The sequence below is a fragment of the Coregonus clupeaformis genome, chromosome 28 (assembly GCF_020615455.1).
Source record: "Coregonus clupeaformis isolate EN_2021a chromosome 28, ASM2061545v1, whole genome shotgun sequence".
Taxonomy (NCBI): Eukaryota; Metazoa; Chordata; class Actinopteri; order Salmoniformes; family Salmonidae; genus Coregonus; species Coregonus clupeaformis.
The window spans coordinates 22,127,475-22,151,733 of record NC_059219.1 but is presented as its reverse complement, the minus strand read 5'-3'; the positions used below and the strand labels follow the sequence as shown (position 1 = coordinate 22,151,733).

At 45.3% G+C, this 24,259-nt stretch overlaps 3 protein-coding genes across 6 annotated transcripts in view; 1 reads left to right on the top strand and 2 right to left on the bottom strand.

Annotated features, from left to right (window-relative positions):
• Positions 1-2,945: 2,945 nt before the first annotated feature.
• LOC121559133 (host cell factor 2-like) lies at positions 2,946-14,229 on the bottom strand. Of its 3 annotated transcripts, XM_041872441.2 has the most exons (17): positions 13,442-14,229; positions 13,180-13,304; positions 8,575-8,723; positions 8,185-8,348; positions 7,740-7,942; positions 7,458-7,542; positions 7,251-7,354; positions 5,690-5,932; positions 5,278-5,472; positions 4,920-4,984; positions 4,559-4,739; positions 4,397-4,446; positions 4,173-4,316; positions 3,799-3,984; positions 3,363-3,660; positions 3,173-3,248; positions 2,946-3,030 (listed from the first exon to the last, which is right to left on the bottom strand). In XM_041872441.2, the coding sequence occupies exons 1-17, from the start codon at positions 13,789-13,791 to the stop codon at positions 3,021-3,023; spliced, it is 2,628 nt and encodes an 875-aa protein (XP_041728375.1). In that variant the 5' UTR covers positions 13,792-14,229; the 3' UTR covers positions 2,946-3,020. The 3 variants fall into 3 exon arrangements, with proteins under 3 accessions (XP_041728375.1, XP_041728378.1, XP_041728376.1); XM_041872444.2 differs by lacking the exons at positions 13,180-13,304; positions 13,442-14,229 and adding an exon at positions 9,373-9,867 and having other exon boundaries at positions 8,575-8,751; XM_041872442.2 differs by lacking the exons at positions 13,180-13,304; positions 13,442-14,229 and adding an exon at positions 9,373-9,866.
• LOC121559134 (ETS domain-containing protein Elk-3-like) lies at positions 11,503-22,417 on the top strand. Its single transcript, XM_041872445.2, has 5 exons — positions 11,503-11,833; positions 16,124-16,332; positions 18,595-19,368; positions 20,331-20,453; positions 21,440-22,417. Exons 2-5 carry the CDS (start codon positions 16,126-16,128, stop codon positions 21,533-21,535), a joined length of 1,200 nt encoding a protein of 399 aa, XP_041728379.2. The 5' UTR covers positions 11,503-11,833; positions 16,124-16,125; the 3' UTR covers positions 21,536-22,417.
• Positions 22,403-24,259, bottom strand: part of LOC121559138 (cyclin-dependent kinase 17-like) — a 44,744-nt gene continuing 42,887 nt past the window's right edge. For both annotated transcript variants that reach the window (XM_041872451.2, XM_041872453.2), the window contains one exon: positions 22,403-24,193. In XM_041872451.2, the coding sequence (XP_041728385.1) occupies positions 24,156-24,193 (38 nt within the window). In that variant the 3' untranslated portion in view covers positions 22,403-24,155. The remainder of the gene's footprint in view (positions 24,194-24,259) is intronic.

Sequence of the window (24,259 nt, the reverse complement as noted above, 5' to 3'; positions counted from 1 at the left end):
CATGGGATCATGGGAGATTTATCTTAACTCGGCTTACATTTTTGCCTCCATGTGGTTAAATGGCCGCATTACATAGGCTCTTGGAAAAGGCCTAGTGAGTCCTGAACTCTTGCCACAATTAATTTGTTATTCAGTTTGATACATTTTCACAAATTGAATGAAAGAGGTTCTGCAGTGTGTATTGTGTAATTGACCAGTTGTTGATGTTAAATGACTGATGCCACAGATGACCTGATTTCAGACAAGAATCACACATACACTAATATTCAATGCTCATGAGCAGATTGTCTTGACCAGTTTTATTTCTTCTTGTTTTTAACCACATTTGGACTGTTAACAGAAGTCCACACTGTTCTCAGTTCTCATTTGACACACTGTACAACATACACCTACCAAGAGTACAGGGATAACAGTTAGTCATGCTGCCGGAATTATTTCTAAATAAACCCCTGTAACAAAACAGGAACGTTAAAACAATTCTCTCCTGCACTGAGCTCATATTAACAAAAATGAGATCTACGCTACATACTCACTGAGTAACATATGATAAAAAAAATTAACGATTCAACAAGAAAAAATATTTGAATCATATGTATCTTCACTTTCGCCATACTACGTAGCTTTGGAATCAGATTTAATTCATGTCTGGATCAAAACTACTATTCAATTCGTAAACATGAGTGGCCCAAAGAAATCTAGTGATTTCCACATTGCATAGTGAGCTACAGTGCTATAAGAGAGGAAAGGTAGTGTCAACCACTGTATTTATGTAGTAATGGAAGTATGGATAGCTTAAGATACACATGGCTTACTTCCTATGGCTACAAAATAGAAATAAAGACAATTGAATAAAGGATAATAACAGTATCCATAAATGAACAACATAAATTGATGAACTCAAACACTCACATTCCATACCCACAAGGCATGTAAGAAGTGCTGTGCTGGAATCATGTTATAATTACAAAAATAACACTTCTTCAGCATGTTGAGGCTGAAATAGAACCATTGACTTGGCCCAAATGATAAATACACAAAACATCCCACTACTATTCAATTCAAGTTTGCTATACAGTGGGGAGAACAAGTATTTGATACACTGACGATTTTGCAGGTTTCCCTACTTACAACGCATGTAGAGGTCTGTCATTTTTATCATAGGTACACTTCAACTGTGAGAGACGGAATCTAAAACAAAAATCCAGAAAATCACATTGTATGATTTTTAAGTAATTAATTTGCATTTTATTGCATGACATAAGTATTTGATCACCTACCAACCATTAAGAATTCCGTCTCTCACAGACCTGTTAGTTTTTCTTTAAGGAGCCCTCCTGTTCTCCACTCATTACCTGTATTAACTGCACCTGTTTGAACTCGTTACCTGTATAAAAGACACCTGTCCACAGACTCCAACCTCTCCACAATGGCCAAGACCAGAGAGCTGTGTAAGGACATCAGGGATAAAATTGTAGACTGGGATGGGCTACAGGACAATAGGCAAGCAGCTTGGTGAGAAGGCAACAACTGTTGGCACAATTATTAGAAAATGGAAGAAGTTCAAGATGACGGTCAATCACCCTCGGCCTGGGGCTCCATGCAAGATCTCACCTCGTGGGGCATCAATGATCATGAGGAAGGGGAGGGATCAGCCCAGAACTACACGGCAGGACCTGGTCAATGACCTGAAGAGAGCTGGGACCACAGTCTCAAAGAAAACCATTAGTAACACACTACGCCGTCATGGATTAAAATCCTGCAGCGCACCCAAGGTCCCCCTGCTCAAGGCCCGTCTGAAGTTTGCCAATGACCATCTGGATGATCCAGAGGAGGAATGGGAGAAGGTCATGTGGTCTGATGAGACAAAAAATAGAGCTTTTTGGTCTAAACTCCACTCGTCATGTTTGGAGGAAGAAGAAGAAGGACGAGTACAACCCCAAGAACACCATCCCAACCGTGAAGCATGGAGGTGGAAACATAATTATTTGGGGATGCTTTTCTGCAAAGGGGACAGGACGACTGCACCGTATTGAGGGGAGGATGGATGGGGCCATGTATCGCGAGATCTTGGCCAACAACCTCCTTCCCTCAGTAAGAGCATTGAAGATGGGTCGTGGCTGGGTCTTCCAGCATGACAACGACCCGAAACACACAGCAAGGGCAACTAAGGAGTGGCTCCGTAAGAAGCATCTCAAGGTCCTGGAGTGGCCTAGCCAGTCTCCAGACCTGAACCCAATAGAAAATCTTTGGAGGGAGCTGAAAGTCCGTATTGCCCAGCGACAGCCCCGAAACCTGAAGGATCTGGAGAAGTTCTGTATGGAGGAGTGGGCCAAAATCCCTGCTGCAGTGTGTGCAAACCTGGTCAAGACCTACAGGAAACGTATTATCTCTGTAATTGCAAACAAAGGTTTCTGTACCAAATATAAAAAGTTATGCTTTTCTGATGTATCAAATACTTATGTCATGCAATAAAATGCAAATTAATTACTTAATAATCATACAATGTGATTTTCTGGATTTTTGATTCCGTCTCTCACAGTTGAAGTGTACCTATGATAAAAATTACAGACCTCTACATGCTTTGTAAGTAGGAAAACCTGCAAAATACTTGTTCTCCCCACTGTATGTTAATTATTGTGAAGCAGTCGCTGGCCGGTCAATCACCCCCCCCCCCATTCAAAACCCCTTCATACACTAAGGCACATTCATTCCTTGGGGAAATTCGCTGGTCATAACATCAGTTATTATCTATTTAACTTAAAAAATACTAATAGAAGTACATTAAAATAACACTTTTTTTTACACTATAATGTAATACAGTGTGGTCAAAGCACAGGTGGAAATTAACACACACAACAGTTATGTACAACAATGACAAAAAAACATAAAAAATAACTTACAAATCTATAAGTTCTGTACAGCATTTTTGTGAGGGACATGGCTCGGTTGGAAAGTAGTCATGCCCTCTGACTTGTTACATCATTTTTCCTGGGTATCGGTTAGCGTCTGGCAGTCGATCTTCAACTTGAGCTGCAAGACACGAGGAGGAAAACCGACAATAAGTCCTCTAACATCAAACTCCAAAAAGAGCAAGCCTGACAATGGCAAGGGACAACTCATCTCATATAAACCTTTTCCTAAGGTTTAGTCAGTGAGAGCAGAGCTTGTTCACCTGTCTGCTGCCTCCTGTTCTGCCTCTGTGGGGCTGCCATCTGGTTGTGATGACGAGGCTTTGAGTTTACTGGCATCTGAAAGGAGACAGAGCCCATGGTTAGAGACCACTCAGTGGTGACAGTCAGTATGCCACTAGAGTACTGATTCAGGGTCAGGATAAACACACCCCCACCCGTCTCGCCGCGTACCCTGTAGCCAGCGGATCTGCGTGGCGGGCCCGTAGCCCTGTTCGTTCTTTGCGGCGATGCGGAAGACGACAGCTGGCCGGTTGGGGGCGGAGCTGTCGATGTAGGCGTTGGCCAGGTGGGCGGGGCTGACGGTGCAAGAGGTCTTGGTGCCGCGGTAGATCCTGATGAAGGCCAGCTGGCCAGGACGCTCAGAGCTGCTGGACCGGCTCTTCCTCACCGCCAGGTACATGGAGTACTCCAGGATCTTACCTGACGGAGAGGTGGGGGAGTCCCACGTGATGTGGACCGAGTCATTAGCCTGGGGGGAAGGAGAGGGGTTGATGTATAAAGGATGAGAGGAAAAGCAGGTTATTTAGGTGAAACTGATTCACATATATATGATTAAACGAGATAAAGATATTGTGAAACTAAAGTAGGCTGTAGGAGTGTACTGTACCTTGGTGATCTTGACAGCAGAGGGCGCTCCGGGGAAGCCAGGCTGGCAGGTTTTGAACTCGCTGGCAGGGCTGAAGTCTCCCTGACCACAGCTGTTGATGCCTGCTACTCTGAACCTGTAGGCTACACCTGGACACAACTCCTGCTTCTCCCTCCACTCATAGTCCTGAGGCCCCTGCAACTTCATCTGTGGGAGTGGGGTGTGTTGAAAATGGTGTGTGTGTCAAATCAGGAAATCAATAAACAGAGATTAGAGACAAATTTACAAAAATGAGTGCTAGCTGAAGATGGTTTCTACATGTTATCTGCACACATTCTGGGCATGTTTTTTCATTATATACTGTCATTTAAGATTCAAACCAAGTTGTGGTTTACCTCTTTAGTATTAGTGGGTCTGCTGTAGATGGTGGGATTAAAGACATTCTCAGGTGGCAGGTAGTAGTGGGTAACCTCAGAGAACAGGGTTTTGAACACTCCAGCATCAAACCACTCAGACTCATCTGATTTCTCACCAGATACCTACCGGGCACAGACAGGGGTTACTTCCATCAGTCTCTATGGTAGGAAAATGAATAACTTCTTTACTATTCTTATTCTACCTTGCACGTGACAGTGTTGGGATCTGAGGAAGTGGTGTCAGGTTCTTGTCCTGTGAATGAGTAAGGACTGTCATTGGTTATACCGATGAGATTCAAACCACACTCATTATCAGTGCCCCATACTGATAGAGTAAAAAGCTAGCTTGGGGTCCATGCTGTTACCTGGCTGGTGTTCACTGCTCGCCACTGTGTCCGAGGGCTGGGAGGTTTTTGTGGGGTCACCCTCCTGTCCCAAGGGCTCAGAGTGTGTTTCTCTACTAGCATCACTCACCCCCTCTGGATGGGGATCCCTAACAGCCTCTGACACTTCCATGGGAGTCTCCGCCTGCCCTGCCGCCACCTCCTGGCGTGGGGGGAGAGACAGCAGTATCCGGTGTCAGTCAACGTAGCATTAACAATCAGGATGTAAGATTTAGCTTAGCTGTTACGGTCTCAATGGCAGTACTAACACCATCTGAATATAGCACTTTCCCAGCACTGTAGCTAAGACAACTGGATATGGATATAAGGGTCACCATCTGACCTGTTGGGACGTCTTCTGGGCTTCCTGTGAGGTGGGGTCATCTGGGACCTGAGCTGACTGGACATCTGGAGGACAAAGAGCACATCAAGCATAGCTTTACATATATACCCCTTCTTAGATCTCTTAGCCTGCGTCAACCTTCAACCCCGGCCCAGTACAGACGTCAACATGGCCTTGAGTGGACCAGATGGCCCGGGACAAAGGCTTCTGCTTCTAAACCACTTTCAAAGCCAATAGCTTGGTATCAGACAGAACACCTCTCAAGGCCATGTGAAATTCACTGGCTGTAGTCATTTCTATTCAAATTAGTGGTCTCTGATTGGTTGTGCGTGAGCAGCAGGTAGACTTCTCCTCTCACCTGATTGTTCCTGGGGGTTCCTCTCCTGGGCACCTGTGCTGGGTGGGGCTGTGGGGTTGTCTAGGGTGTTAGAGGGAGAGACGGGCTGCAGCTGGAGGAGGTAGCACTCTGCTGCCGGTAGGGGGCGCCAGGCCACATGGAGCATGCTGACAGTGGACTTGACCAGTAGAACTGCTGCTGGGGTGGAGGGCCGCTCTGAAAACCACACAAGTCACAGTTAGGTTGTAGCAGCAAAATGGCCTAGCAGGTAGCAATATCCATTTAACTTCAGGGTTGCTATTGTGAACAAATGAGAAATACACTCTCTCCATATTAAAATATGCTTTGAAGATGGTATGACTCTGCAGCACATATTGAGCTACAGTAATAAGACATATGCTGATATTAATAGTATCCTTGTCTCTCTTCTCACCTGTCTCCAGGTACCACAGGTCCTTGCAGCACACTTGGTAGTTCCAGCTCTTCCGGTAGCCGTCACGGCCGCTCCAGATGTAGAGGCGGGAGCCGATGGAGGCAGCACAGTGGCCTGCCCTGGCTCTGGGGCCCCCGCTGCTGGGCTGGGGCTCTTCCTGGTCCCCCTGGCCCTGCTGGTCCTCCTGGCTCACTGTCTGCCCCTGTTGCTGATCTGGGCCTAGGCTCTGCCACGTCATGGTGTCTGATATCAACAGGAAAAGGGTTCAACTGTTTAAGCACTTTGTGACATCTGCTGATGTAAAAAGGGCTTTATAAATTAATTTGATTGATTTAACCTTACTGGGTTCAATTCAATATGATGATCCTCATAATATGAATTGAATTAAATTATGTGACCAGTCAGATACCCTAAGTGATAACATTTTACATTTACATTTTAGTCATTTAGCAGACGCTCTTATCCAGAGCGACTTACAGTTAGTGAGTGCATACATTTTTCATAATGGCCCCCCGTGGGAATCGAACCCACAACCCTGGCGTTGCAAACGCCATACTCTACCAACTGAGCTACACGGGGTAATAAAACCTTGCCTGGAAATGCAAGACACAGATGACTACAAGCACGATTAGCAGTCATACATTCTGTAGCACTCGATTGCTCCACATTGAACGGCCCACTTCTTTCAGACAAATTGGAGGAGGTTGTAGTAATACAAAAATAATACAAAAATAACAGCAAATATGATCACAAGAGGGGAAAAAACTAACACGCTTCACTTCAGAGCTCTGGTGCTGATAGGAACATGTTCTTTCCAAACTCTAAAAGCTAGGACTATGAATACTACATTTATCAAATACTCCAAGTGCAAGATATGTCCACAGTCCACTATCTTACCTAGATAGAAACAAATATGTTCTCAGAAATAAAAACGACTTCAGGCCAAACTGAGCTGCTTTGAACTTGTGGTCAAGTTCCTGGAGAATGTCAAGTTCGTGGCAGGGGAGTACTTCAAGTGTTTAAGTAACTATTGTTCACATTCACACTCAACCCAATCACTCTCACACACACAAAAATACAATATATTCGCATAGTGGTCCTAAGGTTACTAATAGTATAGCCTATACGACCTACAAGGACCAGCCTAGAAACACATTTGGGCCATGGCTGCCCTAAAGACACAGGTAGTAACATCTGGACCAGGGATAAAGCACACCAACCACTGGTCCACCAGAAAAATAAGAGCCAAGCTATCAATAGGAAAATAAAAGGAAACCAAAAAGGAAACCGGAGGCATCAACTTTCACTGCATGACAAGCAGAAACATATTAAGCGTAAGGAGTCACTAGACTTTTAAAAACACAGTTCATAGATTTGGTACAAAGGTACTAAAATGTATTGTAAGTTTAACATCTGAGTAATGCATGACTTAAAAAAGTCACCCCTTCAAAATAAAAGCTTGTCTAAGATTACCCCAAAATATTCAGGTAAAGTCATGAGGAAAGCCAGTAATAAGCTGGTAAATAAGTGATAAGCTTGTAATAATGAGTATGATACTGACCTAAGTTGAGCACGGATAAGGAGTTGGTACAGATCCATTCAGCTCCCAGGGCATTAGGTTTGTCTGTCTCTGGAACGGGGACCCATCCCCCGAAAACATACATCCTTCCCACACAGGGGCAAAGCAAAAAAACTAACCCATATTAGGCAAACATCCATGATACCACACAAACATATACAGTACACACAAAATAAGTATTTCCATTACTTGTTTCCTATAACGTTGGCAGAGTGAAGGCTTCTGGGTAGAGGAGGGGGTCCTTTAGTGTCAGGAGTAGACCATGTCATAGATTCTAAAAGGCAGACAGAAGAGAGTGGATTCAGACAGCCAGTTAGATTACCTCACTTCAATCAGTTCATCGCCACAACCACGAATGCAAGGTTGCGGTTTATGGAAACTGAAGGTTGGTTACAGCTACAGCAACCTGAATTCACACCAAGGAGGTTAGTTAATTCAAAGAAGCATGGTTGTAGACTGAGGTGAGGTTACCGAGGTCAAGCTGCCAGAGGTCGTCAAGGCGACTGCCTCTCATCCCTCCGAAGATGTAGAGTTTGGGGGAGCCTGTCCCAGTGTATGCCACCGAGGTGTGGGACTCTCGAGCCCACGGACCCACACCCTTAGTATCCGGAATGTTCCAACCCTTCACCCCTGACACTGACTGCAGCTCCAGCTCATAAAAGTCATCCAGGTACCTGCAGAGGGGAAACAGAGACAGCCAGTGGGATGAGAACTAGCCTGGTCCAAGATCTGTTTATGCTGTCTTGCCAACTCCTATGGTCATTGGTGTGACCAAACAGATCTGGGTCCAGGCTAGATGAGAACAACATTAGTGACAGAGCAAGCATTAAGGTTTCTTATGATTATCACAACCCTCAATACCCTGATTAGAGAAGTTGCGTTGAAGACTGTTGGAGCTAGGTACATAGCTCCATACCTTGGGACATTGCCATTGGGGTCCTCACTGTCATTGGCCAGCCCCCCGAACAGGTAGCACTTGTTCCCAATGAGGGTGAAACTGTGTCCGAGGCGGGGACAGGGGGGCGGCATGCCGTTCTTGGGCGGCCTGGGTTTCAGCTTCTTCCACAGCCAGCGGCTCGCCTGATAGACAAGGGGTCAGAGGTCAAACATAGCATCTTATCCATCAGAGTGACTACATACCATCTACTGTACAAACTAAGGGGGAAAGACGCTATACTTGTGAAGACCTTTCATCAGAGCTACAGGTCTGTGATTGACAATGCTGCTGCACACTCTTCACCTTATGCATAAAACATGACAGGAGGATCCCGATTACTGAAGACACTAGTGAGTGTGAGAGCCTCACCTGTAGCTCGTACAGGCTGTTGTTGTATTTGCCAAACTCCACCATGCCTCCAAAGACCAGGATGCGGGTTCCCTCACAGGCAAAACCATGGGCAGCACAGCCTGGAGGGATATCCCCTCTCACCGCTGGGAGAAACCACTGCTTAGAGACTAGACAAAGGGCCAGAGATCTGATCACCTGAGAAGAAGTTAATTTAGCTTAAGTCTACAAACATTAAAGGCATTAAAGGCCCCGTGTAGCTCAGTTGGTAGAGCATGGCGCTTGCAACGCCAGGGTTGTGGGTTCGTTTCCCACGGGGGGCCAGTATGAAAAAATGTATGCACTCACTAACTGTAAGTCGCTCTAGATAAGAGCGTCTGCTAAATGACTAAAATGTAAAAACTCATGTTTACTCAATCATAACGCACTGTGTGACTGTAATTATGCAATATCATTTATAAAAGCTAAGTCTTGACACAAAAAATAGTTAGATAGCTAGCTACATGGCCTCCAGATTCTCAAGTGATCATCTGTTCCACACCACATCAAGTGTATGCTAGCTAGCTATTCTACACATAAACAGTACACCTGAAAACAATCATAGTAGATAGAAAGTTGGTTAGCTTAGCTAGTTAACGTTAGCCAAGTAAGCAAGCTGCCTGCTGAGCTTCAGGGAATGTTTGTGAAACTTTCAAGGCATTAAAATATAAGGTCGCACCAGATGGCTAGGAAAACCAAATAGCTAGCTAGCTCACTGCTCAAACGCGAAATGTGTAGCATCCATTAGCTTGCCAAACTAGCTAACTAACGTTAGCCTACCGGTGTTGTAAACATGGAGCTCCTCCGCTATCCCCTCGTTTCCACCTCCAAACACGATAATAAGTTCCCGAATAGCCGCTGCTCGGTGTCCGTGCCTTGACCGAGGAATAGGTCCAGTGAATGAGTTGACTTTTTTCCATAACGGGTCCATTGTTCCGTTAGGAACGCTACACACCGGGGTTCGGTCCATGAACGGTGACAGCAGTTTGGCGCTGTTTGTTGTTAGCAGAGGGAAATAGGCGGAGCGAGGTGGCAAACTCTCGCGTTGTTCCCTTCACCTGAAGTGCAATACTAGACAGAGGAAGTTGCTAGTTTTTTGTTTGGAAATTAATGGAAGTGTCAAATTTGGACTTCAGAAACAATTTTTCCAATAATAGGTGTTGATCCAATTTATGGATTTGGCTTGCCGAAGTGATTTTTAAGCTACTGGTATAAAAATTCAGTTTTGGACATCCTACCAGTTTTTGTGTAGGCTTGCCTAAATGCCAGAGAGAGCCAGTCAAGAAATTGAGTTGAGCCAGAGATTAACGTTTGATTTTAGTTTTAATCCTTGTCCTCTACTTTACATTTTAGTCATTTAGCAGACGCTCTTATCTAGAGCGACTTACAGTTAGTGAGTGCATACATTATTTTTTTATTTTTCATACTGGCCCCCCGTTGGAATCGAACCCACAACCCTGGCGTTGCAAACGCCATGCTCTACCAACTGAGCTACATCCCTGCCGGCCATTCCCTCCCCTACCCTGGACGACGCTGGGCCAATTGTACGCCGCCCCATGGGTCTCCCGGTCTATGACAGAGCCTGGATTCGAACCAGGATCTCTAGTGGCACAGCTAGCACTGCGATGCAGTGCCTTAGACCTGCATTATTTACTGGTAATACAACAAGCTACAACATTCAACAAATATCCCGAAACACTCTTTCTCCAGCCTCACATGGTGCAAGTGGAGAAGATCCACAGCTCTTGAGTTTAAAGTTTGGGGAAGCTTCTGGTAATTATTTTCCCAACACTTTTCCCGGCTGCCACTGCTCTTGCTCAACCAAAAATGTCCTCTGTGTCATCACAATTTTGTGGTAAATTGATCTAATTTGTTGACATTTTGAAAAAGTTGTTGGTGTGTATATATATATATATATATATATATACAAGTAGGAAAGCCTTAAGAGAAATAATCCAGTTGTTTATGGATGAGTGTGTTGTGGGCAATTCGGCAATTCCCCTCCCCCTCCCCTATTTTATGCACATTTCAAGCGAAGCATTGTCAACAGGAGGCATTTATGTAGTCCATGTATCTGATGCTGTCTGGACAGAAATAATATGACATGTCATTTAAAGAAAAATCCAAACACCATCAGAGGGGCGCTGTTTCGCTTGCTCGGATGCTTTATCTGAGATTGATGCATCTTTCTGTCGGGGCGCGTCTCAGTCAAATAAATGATTAATATTTCAATATTTTATTTGGACAAGGTAAGCTACTGACCTATGTGACTGCAGATGTTTTGTGAGCCACAATTTCCTGTCAGTGAGAGGAAACCCCATGCAGGAAACCGGAAAAATGGATCCACTCCCCAACACACGCACACAAGCCTACTTCTTGCACACTCATTGATACACAACAACACTCATGCACACAAACATAATCACATCACTTTATTCCAGTAAAGCCAGGATTCAATCCGATCCGTGTAATATCCACGTTATAGTGCGCTTGACATTTAATGGTAATTTCCGATTGAGCCGACATCAGCAGCGTTTACCATGAACTTCTGGGGAAATGCCTTTAAAACCGCTGTGAATGGAATCTTGGACTAAAACATGTTGAAGGATTAAAGAGCTCCTCTACTCCCGTTTTGACCTCAAGTGAAGCCTGTGAGAATGAAAGTGTGTGTGCACGCGTGTGTCTGTGTGTAGTGCGGCTGATGCAGAATTTTAAGAATAGCCTACTTTTTTACAACTAGCCCAATGCCCTTCCATTATTTGATGTCAAGGAGATGTCACACCCCCCACCCCCCACGCAGAGAGAGAGAGAGAGCAGTCAGTGTGTGTGTGTGTGTGTGTGTGTGTGTGTGTGTGTGTGGAGAAAGGAACACGAACGCCTCCAGGTGTGTGTGTGTGGAGGAAGGAACACGAACGCCTCCAGGTGCTGGCCAAGAAGAAGTTGACATCAGTTGGGCCCGCAAGTAGTCAGAATTACAATATTACTGTGCGTGCGCAGAGAGGAGGAAAAGCGTGTTTACACAGACGGCCGAGAGCCTGGGGAATAATGCGCGAGAGGAAGTGAGCCGGCTCTCTGTCTGCGCGCTCCGACTTCCTGCTCTGAAGAAGGAGAAAAAAAACTCCGGATCCCCTTACAGTCTCGAGCCCCGCAGCCCAGACGGCATCAGCATGGAAAACCAGCGCATTATACGGAATTCTCTTTAAAAACATATACGGAAGGAAAGCAGACGTCTAACACCAGGGTATGTGGAGGAATGCTTCTCTATGATATTCCTATTCACTTTATTAACACAGGATATTCACTGAGTTTGAGTGATGATGGCTTAGAAGTAAACTGTACCAGAAAATATAGTTTGGATATATGATATAACTCCGTCATCACAATGAACTTGAAATTTAGGGGACGACAGTCGACAGATGCTGGTAGTATATCCCCGATTTGTTATGCTATCTTGGCACACATGTATACATTTGAGTAAAAGGTATGTGTTTCGCTATAAAAAAAAGTTACATTTATTTTCGTTTTGATGTTTGATAACATTTGGCTACTCCGTTATTCACACATTGGACTCAAATCGCTCCGGTCTGTCACGGTTCTCTAGTATGCTTTTCACGCGCAATTTCTTGTTGGTTGTGATGCATTTTGCAACTCAAAGTAGCGATTGGTGTGAAAATGAGCTCATGGCCCTTTAAAAACTCTAGTAGACTTTCTGGTTTGTCTGGACTCTGCAGACTAATTGCCGTGCGCTTCCGGATTGAAACTGGCAGCATACAACATCTTGAAAATGAGTCATGTGGCAAACAAAGAGCCGTTTGAGTGTTCCAGGCTCTCCAACACGGATGGCTCTGCCCAGACCCGAGTCCGGTGGTCCACCAGTGATAACCCATACTTTTTTAGACTTTAGCGCGTCTATATACGACGTTTGGTACGATACAGACACAGAGGCATTATATAGCCTATGACGTCTCATGACATCCCTGTTGGTAGCGCAGTGGCTAGTTGATTTTTCCATTGGCAGTGCGCAGGAAGAGTGCGCATTTAGTCATGCCCCCCCCACACAGAGAGAGAGAGCTCATAACGGGTACACTGTATAATTTCTGGCTCTGTGTCATAACACTGTTATAAGATACTAGAAACTCCCCATCAACAAAATAAATTATCCCTACCAGAAGCTAAATGTGGTGTGTGTGTGTGTGTGTGTGTGTACCTGTCCAGGTGGAGAGACGCTGTGGCCTATCATCCCATACAGTACAAATAAATAACATGGGGACATATTCAATGCTGCAATAAAACAGATGTAAATCTATGGTAACAGTATTTTCAGTTGCACCAATCCAGTGTTTATCAGGCAATGCGGAGTTGCAGGTTTCCCTACTATTCCTAAGGATATCCCAAAATAAACAGATCCTGCTGCTTTGTCTCTGAGCTCGGCTAGTTACCCCTTGTCACTATGGAATATCAAAGACTAAATCCATCATACATCATGCCAGAGGATGTCCTGGGGGAGACCCAGAGTACATGTATGCAATGCATTCTCCATATGTTGTTGTGGAATAGGAAATGGGTGGTGTGTGTGTGTTGCCGTACCAGAGCGAGGCGAGGAGGAAACCCGTCCATTTGTCCCATCTGTGAGGTCCCTGTGTTTCCGATGGTTCCCGGTGACAGGAATTCCTACCTTTGAGTTGGGACTGGCCTTTCCCTGGGAAGACGCCCTGTAGCAGAATGAGAGGAAGTCCTCATTTAAACAGCTTTATGGTCTCCCATCACACACACACACACACACCATACACAAAAACATGCATACACACAGGAGACCTCCTCAGGAAACAGAGACAGAGGGGGTATTCACCTTTTTCCTCTCCTGGATGGTCTCTCTTCACTGAGAGGAATGGAGGTGAAGAGGGGTATGGAGGAGGAGGGAAAGCAGGATTCTGTGTTCGGTATTTTCAAACAGACCAGCTTGTGGCTGGAGAAAATGTGTGTATGGGTGTGAGAGAGAGTTAGAGGGAGGTAGAGACAGAGAGCGAGAGAGAGAGGTGCACAGAAGGTTGTGTGTGTGGAGTGTGAGACAGACAGACAGACAGTGAAGTCAAGGTAAATAGTGTCGTTGGGGTGTGGCCTGTCTTTGGCAGAGGGGCACAGACCACATCCTCTTTTATCACCACAGAAACATCCGTAGCTCCACCCCTGTCTGGCCATAGTTGGCAGCACCAAGTCCCTGAACTCTGACACAAGCACACACTTGAATTCTTTATTTTGACCTATAATGAAACATAATTACTACTAAGAAGCACACAGTCACAAAGCACAGCGAATGAGTGAGAGAGTGCAAGTGACTGAGTGTGCATGCGTGTTAGTGGAGTGGCATAGAGCCCAGAGAGGACAAGCTTCTCTGACTTGTCTGATGTAGTAAAGCTGCCAGGCAGCGCTCATTCACAAAGAGCTGCTGTGTTGACCCGTGTTCTTATCATTTAGGCAGCCAGCCAAGCTCTCCAGTAAGTAGAAGTTTTACATAGCCACTGGTGTGTCTCGTTACATATGCAGTAATGGGCTTTATTCCCCACTTCAACATATTGTAATATGAGATGTATGATGTCGCTGGTTGGCACTTGGCCCCATAGACATACATACAGTATGTTTATATACAGTGGGGAGAACAAGTATTTGATACACTGCTGATTTTGCAGGTTTTCCTACTTACAAAGCATGTAGAGGTCTGTAATTTTTATCATATGTACACTTAAACTGTGAGAGACGTAATCTAAAACAAAAATCCAGAAAATCACATTGTATGATTTTTAAGTAATTAATTTGCATTTTATTGCATGACATAAGTATTTGATCACCTACCAACCAGTAAGAATTCCGGCTCTCACAGACCTGTTAGTTTTTCTTTAAGAAGCCCTCCTGTTCTCCACTCATTACCTGTATTAACTGCACCTGTTTGAACTCATTACCTGTATAAAAGACACCTGTCCACACACTCAATCAAACAGACTCCAACCTCTTCACAATGGCCAAGACCAGAGAGCTGTGTATGGACATCAGGGATACAATTGTACACCTGCACAAGGCTGGGATGGGCTACAGGACAATAGGCAAGCAGCTTGGTGAGAAGGCAACAACTGTTGGCGCAATTATTAGAAAATGGAAGAAGTTCAAGATGACGGTCAATCACCCTCGGTCTGGGGCTCCATGCAAGATCTCACCTCGTGGGGCATCAATGATCATGAGGAAGGTGAGGGATCAGCCCAGAACTACACGGCAGGACCTGGTCAATAACCTGAAGAGAGCTGAGACCACCGTCTCAAAGAAAACCATTAGTAACACACTACGCCGTCATGGATTAAAATCCTGCAGCGCACGCAAGGTCCCCCTGCTCAAGCCAGCGCATGTCCAGGCCCGTCTGAAGTTTGCCAATGACCATCTGGATGATCCAGAGGAGGAATGGGAGAAGGTCATGTGGTCTGATGAGACAAAAATAGAGCTTTTTGGTCTAAACTCCACTCGCCGTGTTTGGAGGAAGAAGAAGGATGAGTACAACCCCAAGAAAACCATCCCAACCGTGAAGCATGGAGGTGGAAACATCATTCTTTGGGGATGCTTTTCTGCAAACGGGACAGGATGACTGCACCGTATTGAGGGGAGGATGGATGGGGCCATGTATTGCGAGATCTTGGCCAACAACCTCCTTCCCTCAGTAAGAGCATTGAAGATGGGTCGTGGCTGGGTCTTCCAGCATGACAACGACCAGAAACACACAGCTAGGGCAACTAAGGAGTGGCTCCGTAAGAAGCATCTCAAGGTCCTGGAGTGGCCTAGCCAGTCTCCAGACCTGAACCCAATAGAAAATCTTTGGTCCGTATTGCCCAGCGACAGCCCCCGAAACCTGAAGGATCTGGAGAAGGTCTGTATGGAGGAGTGGGCCAAAATCCCTGCTGCAGTGTGTGCAAACCTGGTCAAGACCTACAGGAAATGTATGATCTCTGTAATTGCAAACAAAGGTTTCTGTACCAAATATTAAGTTCTGCTTTTCTGATGTATCAAATACTTATGTCATGCAATAAAATGCAAATTAATTACTTAAAAATCATACAATGTGATTTTCTGGATTTTTGTTTTAGATTCCGTCTCTCACAGTTGAAGTGTACCTATGATAAAAATTACAGACCTCTACGTGCTTTGTAAGTAGGAAAACCAGCAAAATCGGCAGTGTATCAAATACTTGTTCTCCCCACTGTAGATTGGTTGGCACAGGTGCTGGCACATGATGCCAGGAGGAGCATAATACTAATGACTCCAGTGTCTGGGGTAGTGATGATCTAATTGTGTTGTTGGTGTGTTTTCTGTCTGTATGGGTCGGCTTTTATGGTGCAGGAAATGCCTTCTTGGTTGGGGGCGGGACATGGGGGAGGCTTTTGTACTTGTTGTACTTGAGGGTTAGAATGTGTGTGTTTTTATTTACATGCAGTGCAAGTGTAACTGACCATGATGACCCCTCTCTCTTTCTCCCTCTCTCCCCCCTCTCCAGTCATGGAGAGTGCCATCACGTTGTGGCAGTTCCTGCTGCAGCTGTTATTAGACAAGAGTCACAAGCACCTGATCTGCTGGACATCCAATGACGGGGAGTTTAAACTGCTCAAGTCAGAAGAGGTGGCCAAGCTGTGGGGCCTGAGGAAGAACAAGACCAACATGAACTATGACAAGCTGAGCCGAGCCCTGCGCTACTACTATGACAAGGTACATCTCACACATAGTTGACATTGGCACTACACTAACACCAAACACAAACACACACCTACTGGCATGGATGACAAGGTACACCAACATTGCATAAACCCTTCACAAACATACAGGAAATTGAGAAATCATGTAACTAAACCAAACAAAATGAAGAAGAAACTATACTACGGAACAAAGATAAATGATATAAAGAATGATAGTAAAAAGCTCTGGAGTACTTTAAATGAAATGTTATCCTTCGTTAAGGCAGATGGCTTGTTCATAACAAAACCCTTTGATATTGCCAACCACTTTAATATGTTTTGTTGTTGACAAGATTAGCAAACTTAGGTATGACATGCAAACAACAAATGCTGAGTCTTCATATTCATGCATAATGGACCAAATAATGAAAAGACAAGCACTGTTTTGAGTTCCACAAAGTCGGTATGGAAGAGGTGAAAAAAGGTTGCTATCTATAAATAAGGACAAACCACCTGGTACCGACAACCTGGATGGTAAATTGCTGAGGTTGGTAGCGGAATACATTGTGACTCCTATTTGCCACATCTTCAATTTAAGCCTAGAAGACGGTGTGTGTCCTCAGACATGGAGGGAGGCAAAGGTAATTCCGCTACCCAAGAATAGCAGAGCACCCTTTAAATGGTTCAAACAGCTGACCAAGTGCTTAGCAAACTTTTTGAAAGGTATTTTACAGAAAACAAACTAACGACAGACTTTTAGCATGCTTATAGTGATGGGCACTCAACATGCTCGGCACTGACACAAATGACTGATGGTTGGCTGAAAGTAATTGATAGTAAGAAGATTGTGGGAGCTGTTTTGTTAGACTTCAGTGCAGCTTTTAATGTCATAGATCATAACCAATTCCTGAAAAAAACATAGGTGTTATGGATTTGCATCCTCTGCCTTATTATGGATTGAGAGTTACCTATCTAATAGAACACAGAGGGTTTTCATTAATGGAAGCCTCTCTCATGCAAATTCAGTGGAGTGTGGTGTACCGCAGGGCAGCCGGCTAGGGCCGTTATTGTTTTCTATTTTTACAAATGACCTTCCACTGACCTTGACTAAAGCCTGTGTGTCTATGTAAGCTGACGACTCAACAGTATACATGTTGGCTACAACAGTAAAATAAATAACTGACACTTAACATAGAGCTCCAGTCCATTTTAGAAAGGGTAACTAGGAATAGGCTGGTGCTAAATATCTCAAAAACAAAAAGCATAATATTTGGGACAAATCACTCGCTCAATGCTAAACCTAATTTAGATCTATTATTGAATAATGTGGCTATTGAGCAAGTTGAAGAGACTAAATTGCTGGGTGTAACCCTAGATAGCAAGCTGTCATGGTCAAAACATATAGACTCAATGGTTGCTAAAATGGGAAGAGGTCTGTCCATGATAGGTCGTTGCTCTGCCTTCTCAGTCGACCAGACAGATCCTACAGGCCATAGTTTTGTCACACCTGGACTACTGCCCAGCTGTGTGGTCATGTGCGGCAAAGAAGGACATAGGTCAATTTCAGTTGGTCCAGAACAAAGCAGCATGTATCACACTTAGATGTACACGGATGGAAAGTTGAGCAGAGATTGACTGCATCACTATTGGTCTTTGTGCAAGGTATTGATATGTTGAAGGTACCGAACGGTCTGTTCAAGCAGTTGGCACACAGTTCGGACACTCATCAGTACAACACAAGACAGGCAACCAGAGGTCTCTTCACAGCCCCCAGGTCCAGAACAGATGCTGGGAAACACACAGTATTAAATAGGGCCATGACTAGATGGAACTCTACCACCACAGGTAACTCAAACTATAAATAAACCCAGTTAAAAAACACACATAAATAACACCTTACTGCACAAAGGGGACTGTGACGAGACAGCCATTTTATATATATTTTATTGTAATTTGCACTGTATTATGTGTTAGACCTAGATATTGTGTGTATGTATTGCTATGTAGGGTATGTATGACATTTTAAATGTATGTATTTCAGTCCTTGACTAATAATGTTCTGTACTATGTATTATGTAATGTTTCATGTGGACCCCAGGAAGAGTAGCTGATGCTTTTGCAGTGGCTAATGGGGATCCTAATAAATACCTCTACACAGCATGAACATGTCTGTACCAATTCTACAGGTCAAACCACCATATAACATCATGGCATGCATGTTAACAGTAACACACTGTTATTACTGTATAACATAACAAATTATGCTTAAACTCATCCTTCCCTCTTCCTCCTCCAGAACATCATCAAGAAGGTGATTGGCCAGAAGTTTGTGTACAAATTTGTGTCCTTCCCGGAGATCTTGAAGATGGACCCCGCGGCGGTGGAGATGGGGGTGCGGGGGAGTGATGAGGCTGGTGGGGCCCTGTCAGAGGGGGAGGGGGATGAGGAGGGGGTGAGGGGCGGCCCCCCAGGGAGGAACGAGTACCTCCACTCAGGCCTCTACTCCTCCTTTACCGTCAGCTCCCTCCAGCATCAACAGGACCTCCTCCGCCCCCCTGATCTGCTCCGGCCAGTCAAGGTAGAGCCTCGACATGATCACCACGACGACAGTGGCACAGTGATTCGCTTTGTTCAGAACCGCAGCCATAAGGGCGGGGCACTGCCGGTGGTGTCTCTGCCTTCATCCCCGCCCCCTTCCTCCAACGAGGGCTACTATTCATCCAAACCTTCCCCAAGGCTAGCCCACTCCTCGTCCTGCTCCTCCTCCCCATCACACAGCCCCACCCACGCACTCTGGAGGGCACGGAGCCCCGCCCCTGAGACTGACGAATCAGAGCAGAGCGCTCAGCCCCTTAACCTATCGTCTGGTCACAGAGACCGTGGCCAGGCCACACCCACGCCAGAGAAGAGGGGCTTAGCCAATAGCGTCCCACCAAAAACCAGGAAGCCTAAAGGCCTGGAGATATCCGCACCCTCCCTGCTCCTGACAGCCAATGACATCGGCTCTATCGCCCTCAACAGTCCTGCGCTGCCCTCAGGGTCCCTAACACCAGCCTTCTTCACTGCACAGGTCAGCACCACCCACACTCAATCTTTTCCCAGGTTAGCCCTGAACACAAACGCATACACTCGCTCCACCCTTGCCCTCTGTATGTACGTGCTGATTTGTGTGTGTAATGACATTGGGGGAAAAGACATGACTTATACCCGAGTCTCTCTGGAACTGTCTGTCCTTACCATAAAACAGGCAGGGTAGGGAGAGGAGAGGGAGAGAGGGAGGGAGGGAGAGAGAGAGTTATTGAGGAGAGACGGAGAGAGGAAATTAGGGAACGAGTGAAAGAGGTAAGCGGAAAAGAGTGAGAGGGTGGGGATCGAGACTAGTAAGGAAGAGGGAGGAAGAGAGGTAAGCTGAAGAGAGAGTGAAAAGAAGGGAGGGGAGAGAGAGAGAAGGGAGGGTGGGGAGGTCTGTAAGTGAAGCCATATGTTCCTAAAGCTCTTGAATCGCCGGCGTGAGGTAAGGGCTGTCGTAATACCACGGAGAGAGAGAGAGGGAATCTAGAACTCCTCTTTATTGGGCCACTACAAAACAACTCTTTAAAATAGCATACATCATTCCTTACCCACATAAACACAACCCCCCCCCATATAAACAGATACATTAAGTCAGGGAGAGAGAGCGATAGGGAGGCAAGATGGAGATAAATTGATTTCATATGTAGCTTCTCAGCTGGAACCTAGTGTTCCAAGTTCTGTGACCTCGAGAGTTCCCCCAAGTCAGCCTTGAATTCACTCCCCCCCGTCTCCCACTCTGTCCCCCCAAAGCAGGGTATGAAGCCCTCTCTCCCCTCCTAGTTCCAGTGTTTTACTAAAACAAACAGAGCCAGTGCAGCAGGACTGAATAACCACAGGGAGAAATGAAACCTTTGTGCTGTGTGTGTTCATACTCGGCTAGATCATTTTACAGATCACCAACAGAACATAGAAAAATGTACATCTCTCACTCTCCATAAAGTATTTATTCTCTCCCTCTAGACTCCCTCAGGTCTCATCCTCACCCCCAGTCCCCTGCTGTCCAGTATCCATTTCTGGAGCAGCCTGAGTCCCGTAGGACCCCTGAGCCCCGCTCGCCTGCAGGGCCATGGACCCCTGTTCCAGGTAAGACACACACACACTCTAAAAGAGAATAGAGAGAGAGGAGAAAGGAAAGTAAGCGTGAGGGAGCCGGACACCACCTGGAGTGAAGACTGATGGAAGGGAGTTAAGGAGGAGAGAGGGAGGGACAGAGGGGAAAGTTGTGGGATGGTGACAGAAAGGGTTAGGGGGAGGACAGTTGAGTATTTATGCTTGTTCGTACTGAGCCGAGAGGGAAAGGGCTCCACTCTAACTGGTAAACAAAGGAGGGATAGTTAGAAGTTTGAGCTACGACTAGGGTTGCAAAATTCCGGGAACATTCAATAAATTCCATGTTTCCCGAAATCCTGATTGGAGGATCCCGGAACCAGGGGGGAATAAGTAGGAAATCTATAATCCTCTGTCCAGGACTTCTGTAAAACCAGAAAATGTATTGAAAGTTCCCAGAATTTTGCAACTCTAGCTAAGACAGAAGATTCCCCCAAACAGCCTCATTTTCTCAACAACAACCGAGTCACATGACATCGCCGCTATTTAGTTCTGTGTGTGTGTGAGCGGTTCACTGTGATTGTACTTAAGTGTGTATATGTGTGTGATTCACGGTGTGCATGGGTTTCAAAATAAGCTACAGATGTTTCCTTTCTGGTGTGGACGAGGGGGGGCAGCTTCCTGCTCAGGGGGGGGATTCAGGAGCCCCACCCACTCCCATCAGTCCTCTCACAACAGGAAGTGCCTCTCCTCCCATCATCAGGAGGGATGTTAAAATACCTCGGCCACCATTTTAGGGAATTCTTAAACCCAGTCATCAGCTTCTCCAGAGTTTGGGCTAGAGTTCTTTATAAAGAAAGTTCTCATCATTAGTAGTACGCATGTATAACACTAGACTAGGGATAGAGATGAATGCACTTTACCTCAGTATAATATGGGGGGCATTATTATTATAATTGTGTGGTATTTCCTAATCTGACAGTGGATCTCACCTGTCTTCTCCTCTGTCCATCTGTCTGTAGTTCCCCACCCTGCTGAATGGGCCCATCCCAGTCCCCCTGTCCAGCCTGGACACCTCCTCCCCGCTGCTGCTCTCCCACAGCCCACACAAGTCCTGATCCTCCTGGAAGACAGTACCATACCCTACTGGACTCTACCACCAACTGGACCAAAACAGGCTTAAGCAGGCCCGACCAGACCAAATAGGCCCAGTCCACGCGAGTTCAAATCCTGGACCCCGACAAGGCAGGACTCGAGGCAAAATCAGGTTAAGACAGAAAAAAATCAGGACACTGCTGCAAACCGACTGGATCAGCCTTCAACTGTGTCAATATCATTATCATCATTGACTTGAAGATGCATTTTCTTTAGCTTAGTTGAAACAGATTTATTTTGGACTTGTTTAGTTTGTATCTCATCTCATCCAGCTTGAAGTTGTCCCACATTTATCCACTTCAGAATGCCAGAGTGCTGTCTATCAGAATGCTGTACCATGCATTGTACCTTGTCAGCCCTTTATCAATAGCCTGGCGTATGGTTATAACGCTTTATAAATGTTTGTATCATTGTATAGTGGTTTTGATATGTTCATTTGAGGCTGTGAACCTGGTTGTATTGTTCTGGCTAAATGTTTTTCTATGGTTTTGTATTGTATTACACTTTATGCATTATTACCTTGTACCGGCTGTGCCTTCTCAAATGTAAGAGTTATGTAAATGTTTTTTTTTTTTATAGACGAAATTCCAATTCAATATTGAACAAAAGCTTATGTAACAGCTTTTGGTTCTTTTTCATAAAGGAATTGATACAAATGTATTCTCATAATGATTTGCTATTTTCTTTATGTCCGAGAGTCAAGTAAAAATGTCTTAAACAAGGTTTTAAATAAACATGAAGCATTGAATGCTATACAACTGATTTTATGTCTGGTGTGAGTGTCACCATCTACTTCCATTTCACCCAGAAAACAACAATAAAGACAAGTGTATTTATCAAACAGACTCATTTTACTGTGATGGTTATGAGAAATAAATAGTTCCAGTAAAAAGAGTTACAGGGCCACCAACTGTCAGTGTTCCAGAGATTGAGTTTACACCACAGCAGGCGTTCCATATGTCAGGCACACACACACGCGCGCACACACACACACACACACACACACACACACACACACACACACACACACACACACACACACACACACACACACACACAGGTAAGCTCAGGTCATTCTTAAACTTGAAAAAGTACAGTATTACAATATTAATATACATCACTGCCAGTTGAAAACAACACACACAGCGGCTTGTTAAGTCTATTTAAAATTTCAATTTGAAATGTGTACAAACGCTGGAAGAAAAGAGACTAGTGGTCCAATGCAGACTGTGAAACAACAAATATTTTTTTCTCCTTTGAGAGGCGAAGCTGCTGCCCCTTGACATGCCACACTGACACTGTATTCACAAGGAGAGGTCAAAGACCAAAGGTCAAAAGGTCAAACATAGCAAACAAAATCTCTTAATACTGTCAAATCAAGTCAGCCATTTTAAACACCCGTCATCCTAGTAGTGCCCTGAAATCATGGTATACCCCACTCCCATGGCCAGCTACAGAGTAGAGAGCCATTCAAAAAACTAGAAACTGCTTACAGTTATTGATGATGCAGAAAAACAACCGGTATTGCAGACCTCCAAAAGGCAAGAGGAACTTGCATACAAGAACTTAAGTCAAGACCATCCTGGGGGAGGGGGGAAGAAAGAAAGAGGAGAGAGGGAGAGAGAGGGATAGACCGATGGGTTCCTGTGGGAGGTCACATTACTTCCTGCGGCGCGCCGGTGTTTCTCTCTTCCCTCGCTTTCCTGTTGTCATGACAACCGGAGAGGGGGACGGGAAATGTCATGGGGAGTCAGAATTCCTCCAAACTCCACCTTCTGCTGTGGTCCCATTAGTTGGCCAAGAGGCTCTGAGGGTCGTTGTGCTCTCCCAATGACTGGACTCTGTGCTTAATGACCCTCGCGACCCCATCTCAACCCCATTTTGACCCCTTCCTAACCCCAGTCTGGCCCCTGAAATGTTCTGGAATGTTCTAGGTCAAGGAGGATGAGAGGGAGGCCGGGAATTGCTTCAGTTCAGAGGAAGATTTCCAGTTGAAGACCAGACACTCCTAGTCTCTCCCAGTACCTCTTTCCCAGTCTGGACTGGTCTGGTCTCACTTCAGTCAAACACCACCATCAGAGGAAGCTTAAGAAAGTACTTGGGAAAAAATGCTAAAAAAGGCATTCACTCTCTGAACACAACGACAAGCACAACAGCAAAGTTAACAGCTATGATAAACAACATCGAGATCATCAGTGGAATCATAATAACCATAATTCATATTTCATAACAATAACAATAGTAACCTTCGCGACTGGTCGGCTGTGCATGGTGTCTGAGTTCACATCATCATATACACAAACTGCGTGTTAAATACAGACAGTAGTAGTTTAGCAGCAAAATATACCCCCCTAATCCCCCTTCCATATCTTCAAATAAATAAACGTAGTTCATCTCTCCCTCCCCAATCAACTCCAGACTCACTCGCTCTCTAGGGGGTGAGGGGGGAGGTCTGTCCAGGGGTGAGGGGCTCATGCGAGAAGGGGGAGGGGGCTCTGTCCCGTTCAGTCTCATCTCAAGCGAGAGCCAGTTACTATAGCAACAGGAACGAGCTCCACCCTGGAGGTCCCAGGAGCAGAGAGTCTAGAAGAGCATGCTCTGTCTTCTGTTCTTGCTGTTGCCTGGAAAGATGGAGTGAATAAAAGAGAGAAGGAGGGAGGGGGAGAGAGAGAGAGAGAGGGTTCTAT